General features: G+C 52.6%; 13 protein-coding genes across 13 annotated transcripts; 8 read left to right on the forward strand and 5 right to left on the reverse strand.

Annotated features, from left to right (window-relative positions):
- Positions 1-2,558: 2,558 nt before the first annotated feature.
- D7B24_002966 (uncharacterized protein) lies at positions 2,559-3,296 on the forward strand (the record flags this gene model as incomplete). Its single annotated transcript, XM_028637161.1, has 2 exons — positions 2,559-2,856; positions 2,914-3,296. 2 exons carry the CDS (start codon positions 2,559-2,561, stop codon positions 3,294-3,296), a joined length of 681 nt encoding a protein of 226 aa, XP_028497369.1.
- A 362-nt stretch (positions 3,297-3,658) lies between these two features.
- D7B24_002967 (uncharacterized protein) lies at positions 3,659-3,985 on the reverse strand (the record flags this gene model as incomplete). The annotated part of the gene is made up of 1 exon (XM_028637162.1): positions 3,659-3,985. One exon carries the CDS (start codon positions 3,983-3,985, stop codon positions 3,659-3,661), a length of 327 nt encoding a protein of 108 aa, XP_028497370.1.
- A 1,485-nt stretch (positions 3,986-5,470) lies between these two features.
- Positions 5,471-6,151, forward strand: D7B24_002968 (uncharacterized protein; the record flags this gene model as incomplete). Its single annotated transcript, XM_028637163.1, has 1 exon — positions 5,471-6,151. The coding sequence occupies one exon, from the start codon at positions 5,471-5,473 to the stop codon at positions 6,149-6,151; it is 681 nt and encodes a 226-aa protein (XP_028497371.1).
- Positions 6,152-6,217: 66 nt separating this feature from the next.
- On the reverse strand, positions 6,218-8,428 carry D7B24_002969 (uncharacterized protein; the record flags this gene model as incomplete). Its single annotated transcript, XM_028637164.1, has 9 exons — positions 6,218-6,454; positions 6,515-6,651; positions 6,708-7,364; positions 7,416-7,654; positions 7,683-7,757; positions 7,810-7,841; positions 7,903-7,977; positions 8,049-8,228; positions 8,282-8,428. The coding sequence occupies 9 exons, from the start codon at positions 8,426-8,428 to the stop codon at positions 6,218-6,220; spliced, it is 1,779 nt and encodes a 592-aa protein (XP_028497372.1).
- Positions 8,429-10,170: 1,742 nt separating this feature from the next.
- Positions 10,171-10,836, forward strand: D7B24_002970 (uncharacterized protein; the record flags this gene model as incomplete). Its single annotated transcript, XM_028637165.1, has 1 exon — positions 10,171-10,836. One exon carries the CDS (start codon positions 10,171-10,173, stop codon positions 10,834-10,836), a length of 666 nt encoding a protein of 221 aa, XP_028497373.1.
- A 671-nt stretch (positions 10,837-11,507) lies between these two features.
- D7B24_002971 (uncharacterized protein) lies at positions 11,508-12,335 on the forward strand (the record flags this gene model as incomplete). The annotated part of the gene is made up of 4 exons (XM_028637166.1): positions 11,508-11,608; positions 11,656-11,892; positions 11,940-11,988; positions 12,036-12,335. The coding sequence occupies 4 exons, from the start codon at positions 11,508-11,510 to the stop codon at positions 12,333-12,335; spliced, it is 687 nt and encodes a 228-aa protein (XP_028497374.1).
- A 247-nt stretch (positions 12,336-12,582) lies between these two features.
- Positions 12,583-13,443, forward strand: GSTU1 (Glutathione S-transferase U1; the record flags this gene model as incomplete). Its single annotated transcript, XM_028637167.1, has 1 exon — positions 12,583-13,443. The coding sequence occupies one exon, from the start codon at positions 12,583-12,585 to the stop codon at positions 13,441-13,443; it is 861 nt and encodes a 286-aa protein (XP_028497375.1).
- A 286-nt stretch (positions 13,444-13,729) lies between these two features.
- D7B24_002973 (uncharacterized protein) lies at positions 13,730-15,034 on the reverse strand (the record flags this gene model as incomplete). The annotated part of the gene is made up of 4 exons (XM_028637168.1): positions 13,730-13,890; positions 13,938-14,017; positions 14,071-14,908; positions 14,959-15,034. 4 exons carry the CDS (start codon positions 15,032-15,034, stop codon positions 13,730-13,732), a joined length of 1,155 nt encoding a protein of 384 aa, XP_028497376.1.
- Positions 15,035-15,861: 827 nt separating this feature from the next.
- Positions 15,862-17,867, forward strand: D7B24_002974 (uncharacterized protein; the record flags this gene model as incomplete). The annotated part of the gene is made up of 11 exons (XM_028637169.1): positions 15,862-16,001; positions 16,054-16,083; positions 16,148-16,186; positions 16,239-16,409; positions 16,463-16,534; positions 16,584-16,727; positions 16,778-17,030; positions 17,089-17,276; positions 17,329-17,392; positions 17,452-17,539; positions 17,593-17,867. The coding sequence occupies 11 exons, from the start codon at positions 15,862-15,864 to the stop codon at positions 17,865-17,867; spliced, it is 1,464 nt and encodes a 487-aa protein (XP_028497377.1).
- A 662-nt stretch (positions 17,868-18,529) lies between these two features.
- On the forward strand, positions 18,530-19,099 carry D7B24_002975 (uncharacterized protein; the record flags this gene model as incomplete). Its single annotated transcript, XM_028637170.1, has 1 exon — positions 18,530-19,099. The coding sequence occupies one exon, from the start codon at positions 18,530-18,532 to the stop codon at positions 19,097-19,099; it is 570 nt and encodes a 189-aa protein (XP_028497378.1).
- Positions 19,100-19,627: 528 nt separating this feature from the next.
- Positions 19,628-20,315, reverse strand: FRR4 (Mitochondrial chaperone Frataxin; the record flags this gene model as incomplete). Its single annotated transcript, XM_028637171.1, has 2 exons — positions 19,628-19,891; positions 19,950-20,315. The coding sequence occupies 2 exons, from the start codon at positions 20,313-20,315 to the stop codon at positions 19,628-19,630; spliced, it is 630 nt and encodes a 209-aa protein (XP_028497379.1).
- A 374-nt stretch (positions 20,316-20,689) lies between these two features.
- Positions 20,690-21,319, forward strand: AP3S2 (AP-3 complex subunit sigma-2; the record flags this gene model as incomplete). Its single annotated transcript, XM_028637172.1, has 2 exons — positions 20,690-20,758; positions 20,819-21,319. The coding sequence occupies 2 exons, from the start codon at positions 20,690-20,692 to the stop codon at positions 21,317-21,319; spliced, it is 570 nt and encodes a 189-aa protein (XP_028497380.1).
- A 225-nt stretch (positions 21,320-21,544) lies between these two features.
- Positions 21,545-22,053, reverse strand: D7B24_002978 (uncharacterized protein; the record flags this gene model as incomplete). Its single annotated transcript, XM_028637173.1, has 3 exons — positions 21,545-21,655; positions 21,706-21,773; positions 21,828-22,053. 3 exons carry the CDS (start codon positions 22,051-22,053, stop codon positions 21,545-21,547), a joined length of 405 nt encoding a protein of 134 aa, XP_028497381.1.
- Between the last annotated feature and the right edge of the window lie 1,745 nt (positions 22,054-23,798).

The following is a 23,798-nucleotide window of genomic DNA, read 5'->3' on the forward strand; positions in this document are numbered from 1 at the left end:
ACATTGCATCGCGGCCCGACACACGCAGAGCACAGTCGGTCGAGCTCACGGGCAGGCGATCTGGCAGCGACAGCAACACGATGAGTGACTAGGATGATAGTGAAACGTCATCATGATTAAAGCACCTGGAAGCCTCAGCAGCGAATAAGCTTATTACCAGTTTCGGTTTCTTTCTCGGCCCCCCGCAGGTGTTATTGGCGATGGCATATATCACAGGCTGAATCGGCCTTGCCTTTCCTGTCCCACTGCGATCACCGGCATGACGACGACTCGAGGCGGTGCCTGATAGGACGGAAATGCCGACGGCATCCAGAAGCGGAAGCCAAGCATCCCCGCTGGGAATTGATCATTATAGTTATGGGGTCTAGTTGAGGGGATGGGGGTGACCTAGGCGATGCAGTAGGATATTTTTGGAGAGAGGTGTCGCAGATTGAGAGGGGCGCGAGTCGAGACGTAGTGGGGATCGGATACCAATTCGAGGCTCTTTCAAGAGCTAAGGAGGGCGATGCTGAACTCCCCTCGCTGCTGTCGTACGTGAGCTTCGCAATTGGTTTTACAGTGGAGCTTGGTAATATTTTGGGGAAAAGAGGGAGGGGGGATTCGAGGCTGGTGAGAATGGCCTAACAAGGAGTTAGTTGGAAAACGATGGGCAGATGAGGTAGACTAAGGAAAGCGACGATCACAAGAGCCCGGTGGGACACTGTTGAGACTGATCGCCAGGTCTTGTCACCGACGCGCAATGCGAACGTAATGGGTTTAGAGCGTCGCGTTGATCCATTCGAGCCACGAGTAAAGCCATCCCTGGGTGGAGTGAAGGTTGTGTAACACGTCGTCAACTGCTGTGGCTGTCGCCTTGGCATTCCCATTCTCCATGTTCATCCTGTCAAGTCCTAGGCGGTGTCAAAATCAAGTCCTAGACGCCACGAGGCGCAAGATGAATTGCGATGGTTCGTAGAGAAAAAGGGTTGAGGGTTAAGATGAAGTGCCGTGTCCAAGAATAGAATGAGGGTTAATCAAGTGGTGATCTCCCGCAGGGCTTGCAGCATTCGGTGGGACTTGATGACTTGGCTAGATGATGAGGCTTCGCAATCCCGCGGACATGCACAGGGCTGTGTAGCCAAGAGTGAGGGAAACCCCGCGACAGCTCCTTGGAGCTTGAAAACGTGCAGAAAAGAGTACGACAGGCTTTGAACCTGAAACTTGAAACATTTACCCAATAGCATGCCAGTTAGGCAGTGAGCAATCAGACTCGCTGTTGGTGAGATGTGTTGGCTACCTACCTTCCGGCGGCGGCCGGACTGGCCGGTCGATCAGACAGACCGCCTGTCAAGCGCAATGGCAGGGCTTCAGACAAGTGTGCTAAATTTGCCAACAAGAAAACAGCAGCACTTTCGCTGCCATGCTAAGAGCACTCTCGCTGCCATGCTAAGAATGCGGGACCCAAGGCTTCTTCCTGGTCATAGCCGTAGTAATGACATGCTTTGAGAATCTCGCCTGAGTCTTACGCTGCTACCAACGCGCATCGTCAGTATGATACTCACCAATGATGATTTCGCTGCCAAGGAAATGCCGGCACATCTCTTCGTGGATTTAAGGTCTTGGCGAGGGTCTTTCAGTGCCCAGATTTCGTCCCCAGCCTCAATCGTCACAGTTGCCACCGAGAGCCTGAGAGCCTACCAAGAGAGCCCCTAAGAACGGTCAAGCTCGTCGAGGATGTTGGAGAAATAAGCTACGAGGATCTCCACCTCCAGACGCTGTAGCGGGTCTCAAAGGGCAAAATGAACGAATTACCAGTGATGCCCCAGAGGCGAAGCTCCAGCACAAGAACACTAACAGACTGCATGATTAGATGCCAAGCCAGGCTTTGCCAGCACCCGGGGACATTCCCTGTTTGTTCCGTCCTCTACCACTGGTGCTTTTCTTCTCCTGGCCCCTTTGGAGCCTGACTCTTCTCCCCTCACTTTGGAGACCAGGCCCCTCCCTGCGGAAACGGGCAGCGAGCCAGTCCGCTGGGGAGTAGCGTGAGTCGCGTGTGTGAGGCGGAGCTGTCTGTGTGGCTTGGCCCCAGGTTAATGTGACCTGATGCTTTGATTACTTGGTTCACCTTGTGAGTACGCACGATGGGGCCAAGCCATTGCCGGGCATTGGTGCCATCCGCCCCCTTGTTGGTCTTGGACGCTTAGGACCCGCTCACGACTCAGGGCTTCGACCTTGACGTCTACACTGGAGATGAGGGTGAGGTACTTGCTGAGACAAACCCCATCAGTGCCCGTTTGGCGTACAACCATGTCTCTGTAGGTCGCCAGCGCAGAGCTTCTTAGCTTGGGCGCATTACATCACAGGTGTTGGAGACGATCTCTAGCAAGGGGCCTTCTTTTTCCCCGGACCATGATCGAGTAGCATTGCTTGTTCCATACATTTACATAAATACACCGGAATCCTATCGCAACATTACTCCTTCTCTCGCATCATCATACTATCAAACCACCCAGTCTAGACACTTCAATAGCCACTACAGCGATCCACCAATAACTCACCAACTCAACACTACCGCCATCATGTACTTCAACCGCTTCGCCCTCGCCGCCGCCTCCATGGCCACTGTCGCGCTCGTCAACGCAGACCTCGAGCTCGACCGCGATGACTACCCTGCTCAGTGCCAGAACGTTTGCGATCCCGTCGCTCGTCTCGGTCAGCTGTGCAACTTTGACGACAATGACCGCCTTGATGACCGTACCGAGGACCAGCTTGAGGCCCAGTGCTTCTGCACCAACAACAGCTTCAACGTCGCCCAAGTAGCTGCTCAGTGCGCCGCCTGCATGCACAACGCCAACCGTGACACTGATGACAACGAGGGTGAGTCGATCCTAGCTGCAAAGTCAATCCACTTGAATGCCATACTAAACCAAAAAGACATCAACGACATCATGTTCACTTGTGGCTTCTCGTCCACCTCTTATGACGCCAACGCTGTCTCTACTGCTACTGGCATCAGCGTCCAGGCCACTGCCCTGACCGCCAGCAGCCAGCTGACCACGAGCCTTACCGGTGCCACCCCCACCAACACCAACTCGCAGTCCACCCCTACCGGCTCCTCAAACAACAACAATGGCAATGGCAACAATGACGACAACTCGAACAACAACAACAACAACGGTAACTCCAACTCCGACTCTCAGTCTACCAACGAGCCCAGCGCCGCCAATGCCATCGCCCCCGGGTTCGGCACCTCCGCCCTCGGCATCTCGGCCTACGTCGCCGCCGCCGCCGTCGCCGGTGCCATGCTCCTTCAGTAATCAAGCCACCACGTCGTCTTCCCATGTCTCTGTCTCGCTGTCGTACCACGTCTGACCAACATTGTCCCTGGGGCTGGCGCTATCACATTTACCCTGTCATCCCATTCTCTGCTTAGCGTTCTCATGATACATGACTTCTCCTGAAGGGGTAGAAAGTGAGATACCAATGAATTGATCATATAATCATATGCTTGCATAAAGAGTAACCCTGCACCTGCTATGCTTTAATCAAATGTTGTCGCTCGTCGTCGCTTGTCATACATGGAAAGAACACTGCTCAAAATCCAACTCAACTAACCAGGAAAACAAAAACGCCCAATTTGGTTTCACCAGTGTGTTCCTCGCACACATTGCACAATCACTCAAAGCATGCCCCTGGCGCTAAGTTCTTCGACCGCCTTCCATAGGAGAAACGCATTTCGCGAGTCGCTGCTCCAGCCCAAGTATAGCAGTCTCTCGAGGACTTGATCAGAAATGCTAGCAAGAAGCAAGGCGAATGCCCTCTGCTCCGCTGCCTGCAGGGCGAGAGCATCAAGGTGCTGAGCGGAGGAGTCGTAGTAAGAGTCATTGCTCTGCAAGCGGTCGATGAGGCCTTGTGACGCGAGGACCTGGTGCATTCTCGCCTTCCAGACGCGGTAGTTCTGGGTACCGCGGAGCTGGGGGAGAGGGTCGTACGCAATTGTGGCCATGTTGGATGATATTTGGGTTGTTGATGGGCCGAGAACAATCGTAGCTTGGGTAATAACTTGACAGGCTGCGGACTTTTTGTTTATAGATGCTGGTCTGATGAGTGACCATCAAGATGTTTTTGAGGGTGGCCTTCTCCCGATATTTAATACAGATACGAGCTCATCACCCAACGCCCCCATTTTCGTCCGCCGGAGGGCGCCGCGAAACGCTCACATCGTCGTCGGGAGATGTGAAGCGCTCGAAACGTCTGAGAGGCCCTGAAATTAGCACTCCGCGGCTTGCGGGCGGTGGTTCCAGGCCCACAGAGGGCGATCGGACGGTCTGTGGCAGCTGGTCCGCTCGCTGACTTCGGGCGCTGTCGGCGGACGGGTCGCAAGCTGGATTGCGCCGAGGGATCTGCAAATGTCAGACTTGGCGGGAAACTCTGAGAGCTCGACCTCTGGCGCGTGTCTTCTTTGGATGTCTGGGGTAGGTCCAGTCGGTGGAATTAAGGGTCTGAGGACTCTGGTCTATGGGCTAAGCTGCGGAGACTTCCGCGTCGCGAAATGAGCAGCAAGGTGGAAGATATTCTGGTGCCAGCTAAATCAGGAAATATCATGGACAGTGTTGCATGGCTGGACCCAAAGACCCTGGGCGGCTGCATTACGTGCCATCCATCTTTTTTAAGGACCACGTCAGTCTGTATGAATACCAAGCTGCAGTCATGTAAAATCTGCCACTGCAGCGTCCGTGACTGGGGCAAGGCAATCTGGGTTTGATGATTATGGTATGACCAGCCAGTCCACAGCTGGGTCTCGTTGCGGTCGACGAGACGATTGTGGAGTCTGATAATGCCGCCTGAATTCCGAAGCTTCCTGATGAGGTTTGGAAACACAAAGTGCCCGAGTAGATGGTGTTGACAGAAAAGATCAGATCGAGGTTCAATCCACCGTGAAGAGGAGATGGCAAAAGGTGAGTTGGCCATGGGGCACTTATGTTGCACGTTGCCGCTTGAGGGCGGCCGTTCGTCATGTGCACTTGCTTGCCAGACCGACAGCACTTCTTCTTGCTTTGACATTTTCTTCCACCGTCATGGGAACGTAAACCCACGGACGGCAATCACAGTTCTTCTGTCTGCGCCAGTCGAGCGACGCCCTGGCTCGGGCAGCAGCATGTAACATGCACTCTCATCGGATCATAGTGGGATCAAAACACCCACTAAAGAGGCCGTGCCATCCCCCCCAAGACCATAACTGCTTCATATCTCAACACCGGCGATCAGACGAAACGCCGCAACTCAATTCGGCCGGTGACAACGCTGTCCTACGACTTGTTTCAAAACGTATCTTGTCTCGAGATCATGTATACCACTCCTGAAGAAGATCTCAAAGCTCAGCCAGCATTTCCGCGATAAAGGATTTGCAATGCCCCAACAGTTGAGTCGAGCCATCTTAAAAAATTCACACCCTCAAGCCCTACCAAATTTCGTCGCAGCACTGATCGCCATGTTCTCCAAGAATGAAAGCCGGCCATTCCTCAGCGATGATCCGTCAGCAGACGAAGCAAACGCGCGCTTTCATCAGCCGCACCAAACCCGCTCCAAAATCATCTCACACTCTATTGTCTGCTTCGTCACATCCCTCTTTTGGGTCTTGGTCATTCTTCTTACGCTCCCCGACTCAGACGCGCACTACACCTCCATTGACGATAAGTCACCCATAGAGCAAGGCCACGTCCACCGCCACAACATCACGTCCAATGCCAGACTCATAAGCTGCGGAAACTCAACGCAAGAGGCCAGAGAGGCAGGCTGCAAGTACGATATCCTGCTGAATAACTGGGTGCCCGAGCAGTGCCTTGACCAAGAGTTCATTGACGAGTACCGCGATGACCAGAGCTGGGCCGGGTTCTCCGACAAGGAAATGACGAAGCCGATCTCCGTCGATGACATGGGCGAGGTGGACTTTTACTATACTTCTCGGCGAGACCACGTAAACCACTGCGCCATGATGTGGAAGAAGCAGTTCTACGTACTATTTGATGAAAGCAAGGCGTTCGACACGGTGGTTGCGAGCCCAGGACACACTGACCACTGTGCCCAATTCCTGATGGATGCGCCTGAGGATGACTGGAAAGGACCCACGAGGACAGAGATGGGCTTTGCTGGATGTTGGATTCGGGAGTAGTCAACACCTAATTATTGATATGATGAAATCTGAGTCTTCGCCAGTCCCGGACTATAAAGTGCCCGCTCAGAGCAGAAATGGCCTATTCCGTAGCCATTGGCCCTGGAACGTCTTCAACTTGTCAGCCTGCGTCGACCTTCTCTCGACTTCGCCTTCTTCTTGATCACCATCACTTTCCTGACCCAAGAACCAGAAAATCTCCATAAACTCGGGGCAAGTAGTGTTGGCCTTCGGCATTGTACCGTCTTGCATGTAACTCCGGGCATGTTCGTTCATGCAAATGCTTTGCGGAATGAACACATGCTACCCCATCATCAGTCTCATAATTCGACTATGGCTAGCAACAGTATGCGAAAGACTTACACCGCGACCTTCCAAAATGACCAACTCTGAACCCGGGAAGAGTGCTGAGTTCGCTTGAGCCGATCTCAGTGGCGTGATGTTATCTAGACGTGCGTTGAGAAACAATATCGGGAAGCTCGTGTTTGCTCCGTATGGGCCTTGATATCATATGTTAGGCAATGAGAAAATAAAGATGTAACACCGAAAGTATTACCCTCAAAGCGTCTGCGGGGCCGAGGCGCTCCTATGCATGACAATTTGATGTCAACCTCAGCTGCACCTAGACGGTGGCGGCCAACTGCTTCAGCCAGCAGATCCTTGATATCATCTATGCGGTCAGGTAGCTCGGGCCAGTCACCGCATAAGGTGAACTCATCCGAAGCGTACTGAGGGCCAATCCAATCGTCAGGATTGTTCAAATCACGGAATACCGTATCAGAGAGCGCTGCGCTGTCCACTCTAGCCCACCAAGAAGGCGGATTCGATACGACAGATCTTTCGGGTGTCGGATACCCACCGTCTTCAACTTTCTTCAATAGCCTAGCTAGATCTCCAAAGGATATGTATGGAGTGTACAGCGCGCTACGGATCTGCACCAGAAGGGTTGAGTAAGTCGGGGCCTCGGAGACGTACGTGTGCTGGATATTTCCAGCATAAACCAAGGGACCAGGAGCCCGCCCATAAATTGGATTCTGTTTAGAATATTCCAAGATGGACTCGAAGCGCTTCCTGACGGCATCTGCGGTGGGTTCATGGATGGCGCACTCTTCGGTATTTGCGCATTCTTCGAAAAACCAGTCAATCAGGGCATCCGAGTCAGCAAAGCCCCGACCCCAGTTGCCTGCAGAGTGCTCAACAATGTCTACATTCGCTGTTCAATGCAATCAGCAAGCGTTACTTGGTTTCGAGATGATCAACGTACCCTCCAGAATCATGCGTTCAATCTTGTCGGGGTACATCGTTGCAAAGGTGGCTCCCAGGGCGCTACCCCAGCTGGCACCGTAAAAGCGTATAGTGTCCTCACCAAGGGCCGTCAGAATGCTGTTCATATCACGGGCATGATTAGCTGTCGAGATGTGCGCGAGAATACCATTGTCACCGAGGCGATCGGCACAGACACTGTTTTGGATCTTGGCTCGATGCAGTAGCGTGGCGATGAAGCTATCATCGTTGTACTGGTCAGGCATACCTGGCCATCTGGTCTCCCAGACCGCTCGACGCTGACGTGTTGCCCAACATTGCGTCCTTGGGGTTGATCTCCACGCTGAGTTATGTCAGCCAAGTGAAGTGGGCAATTCTGGCTGGAGGCGATAAACCCACTGGCTCGAATATCCCAACTAACCAGATCCTATAATTTTCAGCTGACTTTCAACTCAAGAGGCTCAAGAGGTGGCCGTGGGCAAACTTACATGGTTGGCCCCCAGCATCTCGGCAATGAAACTTCCGCCCTGTCGGACAAGGTCAACACCTGAACCTCCAGGTCCCTAGTATCTTGATCAGCATTTTGCTTGGACTTCAGAACATGCTGTGCCAACGGCTCTTCCCATTCACTCACACCTGGGTTCACAAAGAGGGGCCCCTTGTAGTTCTCTTTGTCCTGAGCTGGGAGACGAATGACAGCTAAGGTGACGTATGAGCTGTTGCATGCACCATAGTCCATCGGAACAAGTAGTCGTGCGCATTCCATAGGCTCATCATAGCATGGATGCCACTCGAGAGCTTTGCTTGCCGTGAACTATGGGAGATTGGTTAGACAGGACTTGCGGTCGATTCATCCAATAAACGCACGTTCACCCATTCGGGCTCATTGTGTGGCCGCAGAGACGGATCGAGGAATTCATCAGGAATTTGTGCTAGGGTTGTTATGATACGACACAAGGAATGCAAAAGCAACATAAGGCTCCTACGAGAGCGGAGGTCCAGAAGTGAACTCATGATGTACCAAGTATCGTCAACTGAATTGATACGCCTGATTAGTGACAGACATAATATTCCATGAAGCAGACGTCCATGCAATCTTATAGTACGCTTCTTGCCAGGAAGATAACGACCTGTGTGACGCGTGAAGACCTTATGACATCGTGACATGATTATTCCACGGGAAAAGCTGCTGTGCAATCAAATTCGAATGCTTGCAATGTGGCTTAGCACTTCTCTTGGCAATTTAAGGGCCTCAATCGTAATAATCATGAGAGGTTACCAAGCGCGAGAACTAGATCATCAGGCAAAGGACCATTTCTTGCAGCGAGAGATTCTTGTCAGCGCCAAGGGGTAGGGTTGCTCATGCACGCCTTCCTTATGACTTGAGGCTTGGCAGGTACCAACTCGGGAATAGCCTTTGGGAGTTTATAAGTGTTGCGACAGCAAGCTTGTGATTGCGCGTTCATCTTGCGCGTCCACATAATCGTCTACCTTAGCCCTCAGTTTACTGCGAGTTGATGTCGAATGTGCTGTGCATGGCGGTGGCGGAGCTGCAGATGACCATCCTACAACACGTGGGATGATCCTGCGGATAAATGCCATTCATCAAAAGTTTCGTAGATCCGGAGAACCGGCCCTCTTCGTCCACGAATGCATTCGACGAATCAGGACCACTCTTTAGCGAGCGTGGCAATCGAGAGACTGATTGACACGAGAATGAGGCCACCTTCCGTGCCGACGAAGCGATACGCAAGCCTCGAGTGTCGACCTACGGATGACGAGTTTCCATGCCGCCGTCAGAGATTCTGAAATGATGTACGACATGCGACTCAACTGCTTTGAATCATTCGACAGAGCACGACTTGATATCGACAAATTTCCAAAGTAAGTTTTAGAAATTGTTGACTATCACTGGTGAGACCCGTTGACGTTGTATAAACCTAGGCTCCGTACCTGTATGAACGTAGCCCAGTTTAATCAATGACAATGATTTCATACGTTTCCTTGAGCTCAATTGAATGGATGGCTACTGTATGGCGTTTACGAGCGTGTCAAGGCTGCCATTGAACACTTTTGGGGCCGACTGTAACATTGGACTTGTAGTACAATATTGCGAAAGACGTGGCTTTATGACAACCGGCATGCATAAGGCGTGTTCTTATAAGCGTGACTGAGTTCACCTGCAGAATGAAAATGGTGCCTCGCGGGTTTCGATAGCATCAAGGCCACTGTCATGTAGTTGCCTTTCTTTCAAAAATTCTCGGATCTCGGTCTCGAGATTGGAACCCCATACCTATGTAGATATCCTTTGGTTCACTGATCTGAGGGAAAGCATTTGCAGCGGGTGATGGAGGTTGATTTGAAATGCAGCTTACCAACCCAAGCTTCCAATGGTTGGTGTCGCCACACGTAGCTTCATCATTGTGGCCGAGCTTTGCCTTTTTGTGTTGGTGATATGATGTCCTCCGTGGAAAGATGGAGATCGGCGATTGAAATTGACCTGCAATCGCCGAGGTGATCTGACCTAGCGCCTAATCAAGAGTCAAAAGCCGAGAAACTGATGTTGTTATCGCCCGGATGCGCCGGAGAGACAAAATCACAACTAGCATTTAACGGGGGCCGATTTTGCTTGCAATTCCAGTCATATCAATCAACACCCTTGATACATTCAAAGCCTTCCAAAGGAAACACGAGTCGACAAACATATTCTCATATTCCCTTCTTCGACCTTGCCGTCTCGTCAGATATCTGTTACCATGACTCTCATTGTTCACCACCTCCATGTATCCATGTCCGAGAGGATTCCATGGCTTTGCGAAGAGCTCGGAGTGCCCTACGAGCTGAAAGTTTACAACCGCGACAGACTCATGGCTCCTGCTGAGTTTAAAGCACTGCATCATTCGGGCACAGCTCCTGTCATCCAGGACGGCGACCTGACTCTGGCAGAGAGCGGTGCGTGTGTTGAATACATCAGCCACAAACACGCTCAAGGCAAGCTCTTCGTGCCTTCGACCCGCCCAGAATACGCCAACTTTCTCTTCTGGTGGCATTGGTCCAACGCTACGCTGCAGTCCGCCCTTGGAGGAGCAATGGGAGCTTATGCAAGTGGATTACGCGAGGGTGACCCTCGAGGGGCATTTGCTTTCGGCCGCTCTAAGAAGGCGCTTTCATCTATGAACGACAGGCTGGGCCACAGCAAATGGCTTGCAGGAGAAGCGTTCACGGTGGCCGACTTGATGTGTGTTTTCCAGGTCTCAACATTCCGCTACTTTTACCCCATCGACCTGGGAGAGTACGAAAACATAGTGGGTTTCTTGAAGCGAGTGGGAGAGCGTGAAGCGTATCAAAGGGCCATGGCAAAGTCGGATCCGGGTATGGAGTTGGCTTTGGGATCAGCTCCGCCTTCGCAGCCTCTCATGTGAGGGCTGATGTCGCGGCGGCAGAACTTCATTGCTCGCGGTGTAGGGGCTACCTTGATTTACATATGCAGTAGTTCAAACGATGCCATTGTGCCAAGCGCCATTGAGTTTACGTCGCCATTTCAGGCTCACATAGAATACCTTCTCCCGTGCGATCATCGACCGCGTTGTGCACGAGTCCGGAACCCCGTGATGCGGGCGTGTCGACGCCGACCCTCCGGCCTCGGTCCCGGCCTGCGCACAGGCCTACGTCTGTTGTGGAGGCCGTCTCGTCTCGGGGATGGTGTTTTCAGTTGCAGCATCATGTTCAAATCAATATCACGGGTCTTTGGCGGACAAGTGGACCACTAGTCGGGGAAATGTTCGCACTTTTTTCCCTCCTTCTTGGCAGCGCCAGTGCTTCCTCGCTGCGTTCGGAGATCCAACAGAGGCAGCTCCGAGATATAACCTTTTGTCACGAAACTCCGAACTTACTCCGCACAATTTGTGGCGTTCTGCCTGCCTGGCGCTAGTTAAGGAACGCCTCATTGCCCCCTCAGCGAAGATTCCCTTTGCCAATGTTCCTCACAGAACTTCGACATTCTTCCTATTGATTTCACTGAACTCTGTCAAAAGATTCTATCTCTCGTAACCATCACTAGAAATCACACGATAGCTCCATCGGCGTCCCAAACATGGCTGCGATCCAGAAGGATGCCGCCGCCATCAAGTGCGCCAAGCAAATGGATCACATCCCTTGGTGTGACGACTACGAGAAGATGATCTCAGGAATGCTGTAGGTATCTTTCGAGTCGTACTTATTGCCTGAATTGACAGTTCTAGCTACAACTCGCTGGCGCCGGAGCTCATCGCCGGTCGCTTCCGTGCTCGGCGCTTCATGCACAAGTACAACAACCACTTCCCCGAGGATGCTACGCCCGACACTCTCGTGAAAGAGCGAGAAGATATCATTCGCCAAATGTTCGGCAAAGTTGGCAAGGAGCCTTACATGGAACCGCCCCTCAACGTCGACTATGGCTGCAACATCACCATCGGAGACAACTTCTACAGCAACTTCAAGTGAGTCCAAAATGTAAAGAGCCCATATTGAAGCTCACACTACATAGCCTGGTGATTCTTGATTGTGGCATTGTCAAGATTGGAGACCGTGTCCTGGTAAATTATTCTTTTCAAGATGTGATACCATTGACTAACTCATACAGTTTGGCCCTTCTGTTTCCATCTTTGCCGCGACTCATGAAGTCGAGGTGCAGTCTCGCCGAGATTTTATCGAATACGCCGGTTCAGTGACCATTGGTGACGACTGTTGGATTGGTGGAAACGTGACCATTATGCCCAACGTCAAGATCGGCAAAGGCTGCACAATTGGAGCAGGAAGCATCGTCACGAAGGACATTCCCGACTTCTCCGTCGCCATCGGAACCCCGGCTAGGGTTGTGAAGAAGGTCCAGCCCGTTGAGGATCTTCCATCCGAAATACCAGATGCTGAGAAGACTGCGTAATGGAAGGACGCAGCTTGTTGCCCCGTTTTTGTCCTGCTAGCCGTCCGACTTTCAATACACGGCCATGTGACCGGGCCGGGCCGAGCATCCAGGTCCGGCCCCGCATTCATCATCACGTCATTGGTGGCACCGTCATTGACCTATTCTTCCCATCATGCCGAATCAAGGTCTCATCTTTTTCTGCAAACTTCCCTGCAAACCAAAGAGTCCCTCGTACTCTTTGAGTAAATCTTGAACGCGATTAACCATGAGCAACGTTGACCTCTCCATTCCAACTTATGCTACCGGCGCCGCCGCGGATTTCGCGGCGAAGCACGCTAGCAATCATGACTTGGCCTTCTATGGCGGCTGGTTTTGTCCCTTCGTCCAGCGCTCTTGGATGGTTCTTCACGAGAAGCGGATTGACCATCACTACAAGGAGGTGAACCCCTACAACAAGGACCCCGATGGCCCCAATAAAGAGTTTCTCGGCCTGAATCCACGCGGCCTGATCCCCACCATGGCTGTTCCAGCACGAGACGGAGGGGGGAAGGTCCGGTCCTTGTACGACAGCACCATCGTCTCCGAATACCTCGACGAGGAGTATGCAGACGAGTCGAAGCATGGCCCTCGACTTTTCCCTACGGATCCTTACGAACGCGCAAGGTGCAGGCTCTGGATCGACCACATCAACAACAAGATTGTCCCAGGCTTTTACAAGTTCATCCAGCACACCCCCGAAAAGACCCACTCAATCGACAACGCGCGATCTGAGTTTCTGAACCATATCGGAACCCTAGTTCGTGAGATGCACCCTAGCGGACCGTGGTTCCTTGGCGAGCGCTTCTCCATGGTTGATGTGATGCTTGCGCCGTGGGCTATGCGACTGTTTTTGATCGACCACTTCAAGCCTGGCGGTGTGGGCATTCCTCCTCCGACGAAGGAAACTAGCGAGCCCGAGACCTGGTCCCGATGGAAGACGTGGTTCGATGCCATCAGCGAGCGACAGAGCGTGAAAGACACACTGAGTGCTCGGGAGGCGTATCTTGCGTCCTACAAGCGGTACGCAGAAGACACTACCAATTCCTTGGTAGCGCAGGCCACTAGGAGTGGAGGACGGATGCCATAAGTGCCTGTAACTGGGTTTTGGGATGATTGGAACGGAAACCAAGCCCGCGAAGCGGAACAGCATGTCAAGATCGATGATGAATCGAACGCATTGTCGATGGAAATGATGTTATTAATTTTCATAAAATTCGATCATTAACGCTCTTGGAGGGCATATTTGAAAATATAAATGATTAATAGTTTTCCCGCGAGAAAGTCATTTCAATGTTGAAGGAAAGGACGGTCCCATTACCAGAAGCCCCGGTGTCATGTCTGCGTACCTTAAACGACTGGGTGGCTGTCATGCTTCAAGCAGGAGTACTTGCTTCAGGCCCTACATTCTTTTGACTTTCGCGAATAGATACCTCACTCTCTACGTTGCCTCCAGGAGCAGTCTCACCATATTTTTTAGCATCCTTGAGTCGTGCGGCCCTCTGATAACGACTTTCGCTAGCTGGATCAAGGAAGGCTGAGAGAGTCAATTGCTGCCCAAGAGTATCACGGGCTGCAACTTACGTTTCTCGCCAAAAACGGTCGTCCTGATGCCCCTTCGAGGGGCTTCATATGTCCCCGGTATCACCCGATGGATTGTGGCCCTGTAAACGTCAGTCAAGGGCTAAGAGCATACTGAGTGGCATGGATGACCAACCTGTTATCCCACATAGCAACACTCCCAATCTCCCACTTCCATCGCACTGCATGATCGTCTGCAGAATGGATGTGGTAGGCAAAGAAATCCAATAACTTATCCGATTCGACCTTTTTCAACTCAGCGAATCCTGTCACGAAGCCCGGGTTGACGTTCAAAGCTTTCAGTCCAGTGACGGGGTGAGTACGGACGGCAGGATGATGACTATCGATCGGTGGCCGATTAGGTCCCACTCCCCAGAGATCAATAATGCTGTCATATTGCAGTCGCGAGGTATGCACAGCATGCAACCCGTCGATGAATCTCTTGTAGGCGTCGCTCAGAGCGTCATACAGGCCGTACTGTGACACCCATGCCGTGTCCCCGCCAACTGCAGGGTGTTCCTCCATCCGGAGTAGGGAGTACGACGGTGGGTTGATCTCGAACGATGTGTCGGCGTGGAAGTCGCCCGAAGGCCAGGGTGTGTAATTGAGAATTTCCCGATGATCTTCCGTACTGCCCTTAATCACAACATGCTTGACGTCCTTCTGAGCTGGATGCTTGTCAAGAACGCCGTAGTGCTCAAATAACTTTACTTGACTATCAGTCGTGAGGTCTTGGTTGCGGAAGAAGACAACACCTCGCTCTGTGACCAGAGCAGCGAGCTCATCCAGCTGTTCGAGACTGAGTGTAGAAAGTTGAACACCTTCGAGGAGGGTTCCAATCGACTCGGTGAGGTCGACTTGCTTAGCTACAGAAAGAAGGGCTCTCTTAGAAGGATCAGCGAAGTGAGCTCGGTCCTTTTCAGGCTTAATCTCCTCTCGGAGACTCTCGGGTGGTACATGTTCTCTGATCTTTTCTATAATATTTCAGAAGTGAGTATCACAAATTCTCAATGAGAATACTTACTGTTGAACGATGGATGGAGAGTTATAGGAAACCCCGAGTCTAGAGATATGTGCTTGCGGGCCTCAAGCTGGGCCATCTTGTAGTTGCACCTATAACGTATCGTTTCAGATTATTCTTGTAGGGCTCCCTCGCTGGCTGATATGACCTAGAAAACGATTTGAACAGCAGCAAGGAGTTTGGCACTCATATCAATTTCCGTATTTCACTCTGATAAGAAGCGAGATCGGCGCTCGAGCACGCGATGTGAAGTCGTGATCCACTGCGCGTGTCATGTCGCCATTTACTGTCTAAATGGTGATGCATCAGGTCAAGAGGCAACTTCGCCCCTCGCGGGTCTCGGCATCTGTGCTGCTTTGAGCGATCCTGGAGTCAATGTCGCATCGTCGACCGTGGGGCACAGGTGCATGGCATATGCATTGCCTGCGCAACCAGAATATTCTCCCCGGCGTCCGAGGCGAGCCTCTTCAATTGTCCAATAATAGGCACTACATTACCATGACGAATCTTCGATAGCGGACATCGGTGTCTTTGGCATGCACAAGACCCTGAGACTGATTCGCTCATGTCGCGTTACTGAGCGGCAGAATCATGGGTCTGGCCATGTGTTGATGGCGTGCGATGGCATCAATCCCGCTAAACCACTCAAAGGCTGCGATACCGCAGATAACCATCACATCCCACGCGGAAAGTGGGCGACCACGGGACTTAACAGGCCAGCCACATGGGTTTGCTCGAAATCCGGCGCAATGGTGCAAGGAATTTCGTTGATATCCCATCGGAAATAGCGAGAAGAAAATCTAGCCTCCGCAAACCATATGCTTAAGTTCAGGGCACCCAGACACAGAGAAAAGGCATCGAATGTTGCTTTCTCTCCATAAGTTGTAACTACCTGATTTCATCATCATGTCTGACAACAACTACGAAGACAAGGAAGCCAAGCTAGTGGGTGTCCACGCTGTAGCCGATAGCAGCGTCGACTCCAGCGATGGCGAGACCAGTACACTCGAGTGGTCACCTGAAGAAGAAAAACGTCTTGTGCGGAAGTGAGGCTCTACAATAGCTTCGAGGCTCAAAATAACACGCTGACGAAGACAGGGTTGACTTTATTGTCATGCCATTGCTAATGTAAGTCAGATACTTTGATCTGATAACCGTCCCCGACGTTGCAGCAAACTAATGTCCGAGTCAGGCTTGGGTTTTTTGTACTGCAACTCGATCGAGGCAACATGTAGTCGTCTCTAGATTGCGCCCCTGCTGGGGAATTTCACTGATGTGCACAGCGGCAATGCTTTAACCGACTTTTTCTTCCGAGATGTCGGTATTACCCAGAATCAATTCAATATTGGCCAACAGTTGCTCTCACTTGGCATTGTTTTACTCGAGATTCCATCCAACATCATCCTCTACCGCGTCGGGCCCAGTCTCTGGATCGGAACCCAAATCATTGCCTGGTGCGTACTGCGCCTTTAATCACGACAAAGTCAATTGTACTAAAGTGGTAAAGGGGATTTGTTGCTACATTTCAAGCATTCCAAAAGGGAGTGGGGGCCTTTATGGCGACCCGCCTCCTGCTCGGGTATGTCGAAGTCCTTGAATTGCGTGAGCTTGTAAGCTGATGTATTCAGAATGTGCGAGGCGGGTTTTATCCCGGCAGGTTTGTACACTATCACACGATGGTATACGCAAGTCGAAACGAGCAAGCGCTTCTCGTGGTACTTCATCGGCAACATGCTAGCAGGAGCTACATCAGGTCTGATTGCCTACGGCATGTAGGTTTTCCACTGCGCCGTTGTTCTCGAAGCGTGCTAACTACTTCCAGTCTTCATATGAGAGGCATCAATGGTCTCGCCGGTTGGCAATGGCTTTTCATCCTTGAAGGCATTTTGACACTAGCCGTGGGCATCACTTTCATTTCTCTTTTCCCACAGTCAACCAGTCACCCTGTCTCGCTGTTTGGCTACCGGTACTTCACGGAACGAGAAGCGCAGATTCTCACCGCTCGTGTTATTCGGGACGATCCTTCCAAGCGCCATGCAAAGCAACACGTCAGCAGAAGCGAGCTCAAGGACGCTGTGAGTTCAGAAAAGCCCTGCGCAGCCTCATTCCGTGAACATGCACTGACAGAAATAGCTCACAAATTGGAGACTGATCCCCCACGTCATCACCACCATCTGCGGTCTTGCGCCGGCGTCTGTCATGATGTCGTATGGACCCTCGCTTGTTGTCAGCTTCGGCTTTGGCAGGCTCCGGTCAAACGCAATGATGTCGATAGGCAATTGGTGCGCTCTTGTGACAAACTTGGCCTGGGGCTACGCAGGGTAAGACCATTCAGTGTTTAGAATGAGCGTCCACAGGGCTGACAGGATGCAGTGACCACTGGGGCCGCCGTGGGCCGTTGGTTTTCCTCGGTGTCACACTCTTTGCTGCCGTGGCGGTATGTTGCTTATAACCTTCATCCACTGATATTCTGAAGACAATTGCTGATCCTTGAAGATTGGCAACCGAGCTCTGATCTATTCCGATGATGCCAATGCCAAATTCGCGTTGCTGATGTTGGTCGGGGCCTTCGCGGCGCCATGGCGTAAGTCCCATGTCGCAGACTTGTGGACCAAAGGCTAATGCACTATCACGTAGACCCCCTCAACGGTTCTTGGATGTCACTTAATGCTAAGTCGGCTGGCGAGAGATCCATCACCTTTGCCATTCTAATCATGTCAGCCAATAGCAGTGGGATTGTTGGCGGACAGCTGTTCCAGCAGGCGGACGCTCCGCGTTACAGAACTGGCTGGTCGGTCATCATCGCACTTGTCTCGTTGGCTGTCGTCTCCTCGGCCGTGTCCAATATTCAGTACTGGGTATTGAACAGACGGAATGCTAAAAACGGAATAGAGTATCGCTACAAACTGTGAGGCAGGTCACGACTAATGGGCTTTGGGGAAGGAACTTGACGCTACCACGTCGAATGCGAGCCATGTGCTCCTACTGGGTTCCGTGACTCTTACGAGACAGCCAGAATCACACTTGAGTGGAAGACCAAGAATCTACCAGAGCTCGACCTGTATGCGGTGTTCAATGTTTTCTATAGGCGGCTTACACTTTCCGTCAGCAACGTATTATTAGCACTCCGAACTTCGGTAGTGTCGCGGGCCGGGGGCGCAGTTTGCCAATATTTTTCGTCAGCACTTGACAAACGCGAATGGAGATTCGGCCAATGACCATGTATCCATATAGGCTGAGCTTCCCTGACACGCCCGCCCGGCCGGGCTGAGGATGACTTCGCCTGCCGTGGCACCACACAGACGGCGCTGGCAAAATGACGACCGGTCCCGCGCCATGGCGGAACTCCATCCTTCCGATAGACAGTAACTTGATGAAAACGCACGGCGTAAGCAAATTTCATGTTCGATTGTCAATATAAGGAGTGATGAAGTCCTGGTAGTCAGTGGTTTCTTCTGTCAGCATCAGCTTCAACAAACAGCATAACAATTATTTCCTAGAGTCTTTCCTAGTCTATTTCCTTATTTCCTTCTGTTACCTCATTATTCTTTCGAGTCCCCAGAAAATTACTAAAATGGCCTTCACGTCTTTCTCTGTCGCCATCGCTCTGGTGGCTGCCGTCGCAGCCGTTCCTACTCCAACGCATCCCTCCGAGCCCTCTCCCGTCATTGAGCTCACTGGTGTGACGCACACTGTTGTCGCCGGCCTCGGAGGCCTGCGCTTTGAGCCTGACAACGTCGTTGCCGAAAAGGGCGACGTTGTAGAGTGGCACTTCCTGCCTCGCAACCACGCAGTCGCGCAGTCCTCTTTCGGCGAGCCCTGCCAGCCCCTTGACGATGGGACGTCGATCTACTCGGGCTTCAACTTTGCCGTCGAAGAAGGCCAGTCTGACAATGTCTTCCAGATTGTCGTCGAGCAGACAGAGACGCCCACCTGGTACTACTGCCCTCAGCAGAACGGTGACCACTGCAAGAACGGCATGACCGGTGTCATCAACCAGAACTTTGACAACCAGGATTTCAGCCTCCGGGCCCACCGCGAGCTGGCTGCCAAGGTCGACAAGTCGGTTATTCCCGCTGTCGAGGGCGGCGGTATCGTCATTCCCAACCCTAACCCTCTTTCCGGCTTCAAGCTCATGCACTGAGTGTCTGGTCCGTGTGAGGCAACATGCATATGGCGTATATGGGTTGAGAGGCTTATGGAGACGTTGGTTTGAACATGTCTAGGGGCACTCAGTGAGGGGCGTTACAATCTGCATTTCCAACATTCAAACACTCGCTCGGACATTAGTTTATGAAGATACAATACAAACAACGCTCCTTTTGTTAGAGCTGGTTATTGTGAGGCTTGAAATGGGAAGGCCGGACCAAGACATGTGCTGTGCAGGTCAGTAGGGAGGAGACTCCAGAGCTTCCACTCGAGGCTCGCTCTGGCGGGGTCCTGCTGTTCCTTGCCATGATCGGGGTCCCTCAGGCGGCCTTTCCAGAACCTGTAGCCGCGCCCTCTGGATTGACGATTCATGCGCGGCTGGCACACAAGAGCGAGAGACTGCGCATGTGGTTTGAAATCAGTTCATAGAGCCTATCATAGCACGCCTTGAAATTCCGTATAGTACACACAAGCGGCCCAGCCACAGTCCAAGAACTCCTTGATCCTCACATGTATACCCGCCTCACTGCCCATATGTCGAAGGGGCAAAGCTGAAATCCACATCGAGCTCCTTCAAAAAGATATCGCCGAGGGTAGAGCCGTCACGCATGTATATCCAGTTGCCGGCACCGGTGCCCTCCTTCTCGGCCTGTCCCTCGCCGAGGATGGCCCAGTCGTAGCGCTTCGGGCCGGAGAGCGGCGAGGAGAGCCAGATCTGCTTGTTGGGGGGCTGCTTGTTGATGACGTAGGTACCGTGCTCCGGGGTGTTGAGGGTCAAGACACCCGCCTGTTGCGGACGTTAGCTTGGAGTTCCACGGCTCTTATGGAGCGCGCGTCTGTCGCACCGAATACTCAACATCGAATCCCTCGCGGGTCTCGGCCAACTCCTCGAGCTTGGAGACGACAACGTCCATGTACCGGTCGGCCAGCTCGTGGTACTCGGCGTCCGTGAGCTCGGCGACGTTCACAGTGACGGGCGTCTCGGGGACGGTGGTGTCCTTGCCATGGGGTTCGCTGGTCTCAGGCATGATACCGCGGGTCATGGAAGAAGAGGTCGTGAAGAGCCTGCGGGCGGCGGTCGGACGGGCGAAGAAAGCATTGCGGGCAGACATGGAGAAGAGGGGACGGCGGGCGGCAGTCTGCGCAATAGACGAGCTGCGGAAGCCACGAGCGGCAGCTCTGGGGACCGAAGCGAGACTGGAGGGAGCCATTGTGATGGAAATTCAAATCAAGGGGTATCTAGTCGATAATTCAAGGCGTGAGCTGATGTTGGAGACCCAATGAACCGTGATCAATGTGATGTGGAAGAGCCGAGGATGGACGTGATGCATGCAACCAGAAGGGCAGCAGCTTCCCCACATGGAGGAGCTCAAGCTTCAGGTTCGAGGAGCTGTCAGTACGGATGTGGTCCGAGCGTCGGTGAAGTCATGTGCCAGGGACAAGCAGAGGAGGGAGTCTCGACCCCACCATTGATGATCACCGCGTGCTGGTGCTGGCCCCGGAGACTCACTCGCCAGGGCCCAAGTTGCGCCTCGGTGCTCGTTCTGTCTTCCATTACCGTGATGCAGCACCTCCATTCACAACAATGATCAACGCCTTTCTGGTCTTCAATGGCCAAGGTCAACCCCGTTTGACCAAATTCTACACCCAGCTGGTTTGTAGTCTCCGTGTGTCCGCCCACAAGGTACCGTGCTGACGCAAGCAACCTGCATAGGAGACGAGCATACAGCAGCGCCTCATCTCCGAGATATTCACGCTGGTGTCGAATCGCCCGTCTGGTTCCTGCAACTTCCTCCCGCTGCCACCTCTGCTGGCCGCTTCCGGCACGTCGCACTCGTCCTCGTCCGAAGAACAGAACGACGTACCCTCTCTCGTTACATACCGCAACTACGCGACCCTCTACTTCATCGTCATCTCGACGGCGACCGAGTCACCCCTCGCCCTGATCGACCTCATCCAGGTCTACGTCGAGTCGCTTGACAAGCTTTTCGAAAATGTCTGCGAGTTGGATCTGATTTTCAATTTCGAGAGCCTGCACGCAGCACTCGGCGAGATGATTGTCGGTGGCGTCGTCGTGGAAACAAATCTTGACCGCATCGTCGCGGGTGTGCGGGCGCAGGGCACCGTAGCAAAGCGACCGGTCAACGAGAGCAGGTCGACGGGTCTGGGGTCGGGCATGGGGCTGGGTGGTAACTTTGTGTGGCACGGCCGGTAGGACGACCGCGCGCCGAGGGATTCACGACTAGACGAACAAAAACAAGGATGAGCGATACCACGATGATTGACGGCTCGGCAGAGAACTAGAGCCAAAGATTTCAGAAAGCGCGCACGCGTCTGTGCCAGCCTTCAATAGTATACATTGATGATTCCCACAGCGTTTCCCACGACGTGGGGAGAGACATGACGCCAAAAACTCCAACCATGTATATCCAACAGTCCATCACTTCGGGGTGTCTTCGCGAGCAGGTGGTGGCGCCGGCGCGTCGCTTCGTCGTTCGTATCGCTTGTCGGCGTCAATGGCCCCGAAGATGCTCTTGACGTGTTTTTGAAACTGCTCTTGTCAGCATGGAGGAGCCGTGGAGGAGCACTCGCCACACCTACCTCGTCCGATGCGCGATACTTTTGGCCGAAGAGATCGAGTTCCGAGAAGAACATGGCCGTGACGAAGACTACGAGGCAATCAGCAGGTGCATCACCCCATTGGAGGGAGACAAGTCGCTTACCTGTCACAGTCACCAGCTGAACGATCTTGACGGCCTTGTTCCACCTTGGTCGGGCATACTTGAGGGCGACGCGGCGCTTGTACTTCTTCTCGAAGCGCAGCTGGGCTTGCGGCGTCAGCTTGGTGAAGTCGGGCGGCCACACCTTGCGCAGCTGATAGAGATTGCCTGTCGCATTGTAGGTCGACTCGGTCGCCTGTGCAGCGCGTCGTATTAGCGTTGAGAGCATCGTTACGTCTGTTGCGATGGCTTCGGGCTGGTCTAGTTCTCCAGTCACTATCCGCCTCGGGGATCAGGGTCAAGATTCAGAAAACGCTTGGCCCCAGTAGGTCGCCGAACATGTGGGTCGCCCCGCCCCCACATCCGTGTGCCATGAGCCTCGTCCCCAAGCCGCCCTCTGTCAGACCCTGACTGCCTGACGCACGTAGGTCCCAATACAGAAATGTAACAATCTGCTTTTCTATTGGTATGGTATTCGCGGTGGCCTCATGATTTCTTTCAGACTTTAACAGCCACGTCCACATACGATAAGAAAAACGAAGCCGCCCTGTTCCCAGAGCATTGTTTTGTCTGGTTCCTCGCTTGGGTATGATAAAAGCAGTACGGAATCAAGGGGAAATGGCGTCCCCATGAGCACCTCTCCATTCGTATGTCATTTCTCAACGCATAACGATCTATCTGTCAGGTGGCCACCATCTGAGCATATTCCGACATGTCACGCGGAGTTCAGGAGAGACACTTTACCTCGCAGTAGTCACTCGGATCCGAATCATCTTACAAATATATATACACACAATCCAAGTAACGTAACTTGTCTCCCAACATGCATCTACGACGGCACATCATTTCTCTGGGCCGGTCGTGCTGCGGTCCTTGGAATGACATTGAGCATGGCTGTGTGGCAAGCTTGAAATGTTTGCTGACAGCGAAGAGGCAGATCTCAAGCAAGCATTGCGACTAACTTGGTGGTATAGGAACAGGTCAAGCTGGATCCGAAGCGACTGGCCATTCACTTCCATCTGCCCCGTTTCGTCACACAAGTTCTTCATCGTGACAATCAAAGCCGCCCATCGTGAGTCGTTGGTGGGCATTTGGCTACCGAAAGCGCCCTTGGGGCTGGGGCTTGGAATCGCAGCAACGCCTTGGGGTTTCGCTGCTGAAGTTCCCCTGAAGCCCGTAATGAGACAAGGCAGTGGCTTTAAATCCGCACCATGTCAGTGTAGGATCAAAAAGTGAACGATGGATATAATGTCAATCATTCAAAGGGCGATGAGGAAGGACCAGCGCGCGAAGGATGATGAAACGCTCCATTCGGGGACACCACGGCGGAATGACGGTTTTATGATCACTTCAAACTACATGACCCTGCCGATGGCAGTCAAAGCTGATAGCCTATGTACATGTATGAACATGACTCGAACGTGTTGACTTCGAAAACGCTGGATGCGCTCGTGCCACACAACGCTTTCCGATCTTTTCCTTTTCCAGTAACAAAACCCGTGAAGTCTTTCGCCGACCCGGCCTTCAGTTCTTCCTGACACTTGTTTTCCACGGAACCCATGTCATATTACATCGATGATTTTTGATGACTTGGGTCTTCATTAGTGTCAGAAATGTGTTGATTACCAACCTCATCATGATTGCCAATACGATACGTCCGCGGACTGACTTTGTTGTCGGAACGGTCTCGTTGTGTCTCGGCTGGCCGTGGATGTGTAACAAAGAAAATCGGATGATCCATGGCCAGAAGGAGGACGTGCCCGGTGACAGCAGCAATGACTTCGCTTCGACGGAAGATCCGCTGAGAAATGTCGATCTTGCTGACAGCTCCGCGAGACTCTGGCTATCTGGTCAGCATCACGAAGCCTTCTGTGATCACAATCAGGGCTTGCGTCCATCACGTCGCTCAAGTTCTATCATTGTCTTTACGTGAGACTAGGGGATATACGGCATATTTCTTGCTTTGCGTCTGAG

The sequence above is a fragment of the Verticillium nonalfalfae genome, assembly GCF_003724135.2.
Source record: "Verticillium nonalfalfae strain VnAa140/NRRL 66861 chromosome Unknown scaffold_18, whole genome shotgun sequence".
Lineage (NCBI taxonomy): Eukaryota > Fungi > Ascomycota > Sordariomycetes > Glomerellales > Plectosphaerellaceae > Verticillium > Verticillium nonalfalfae.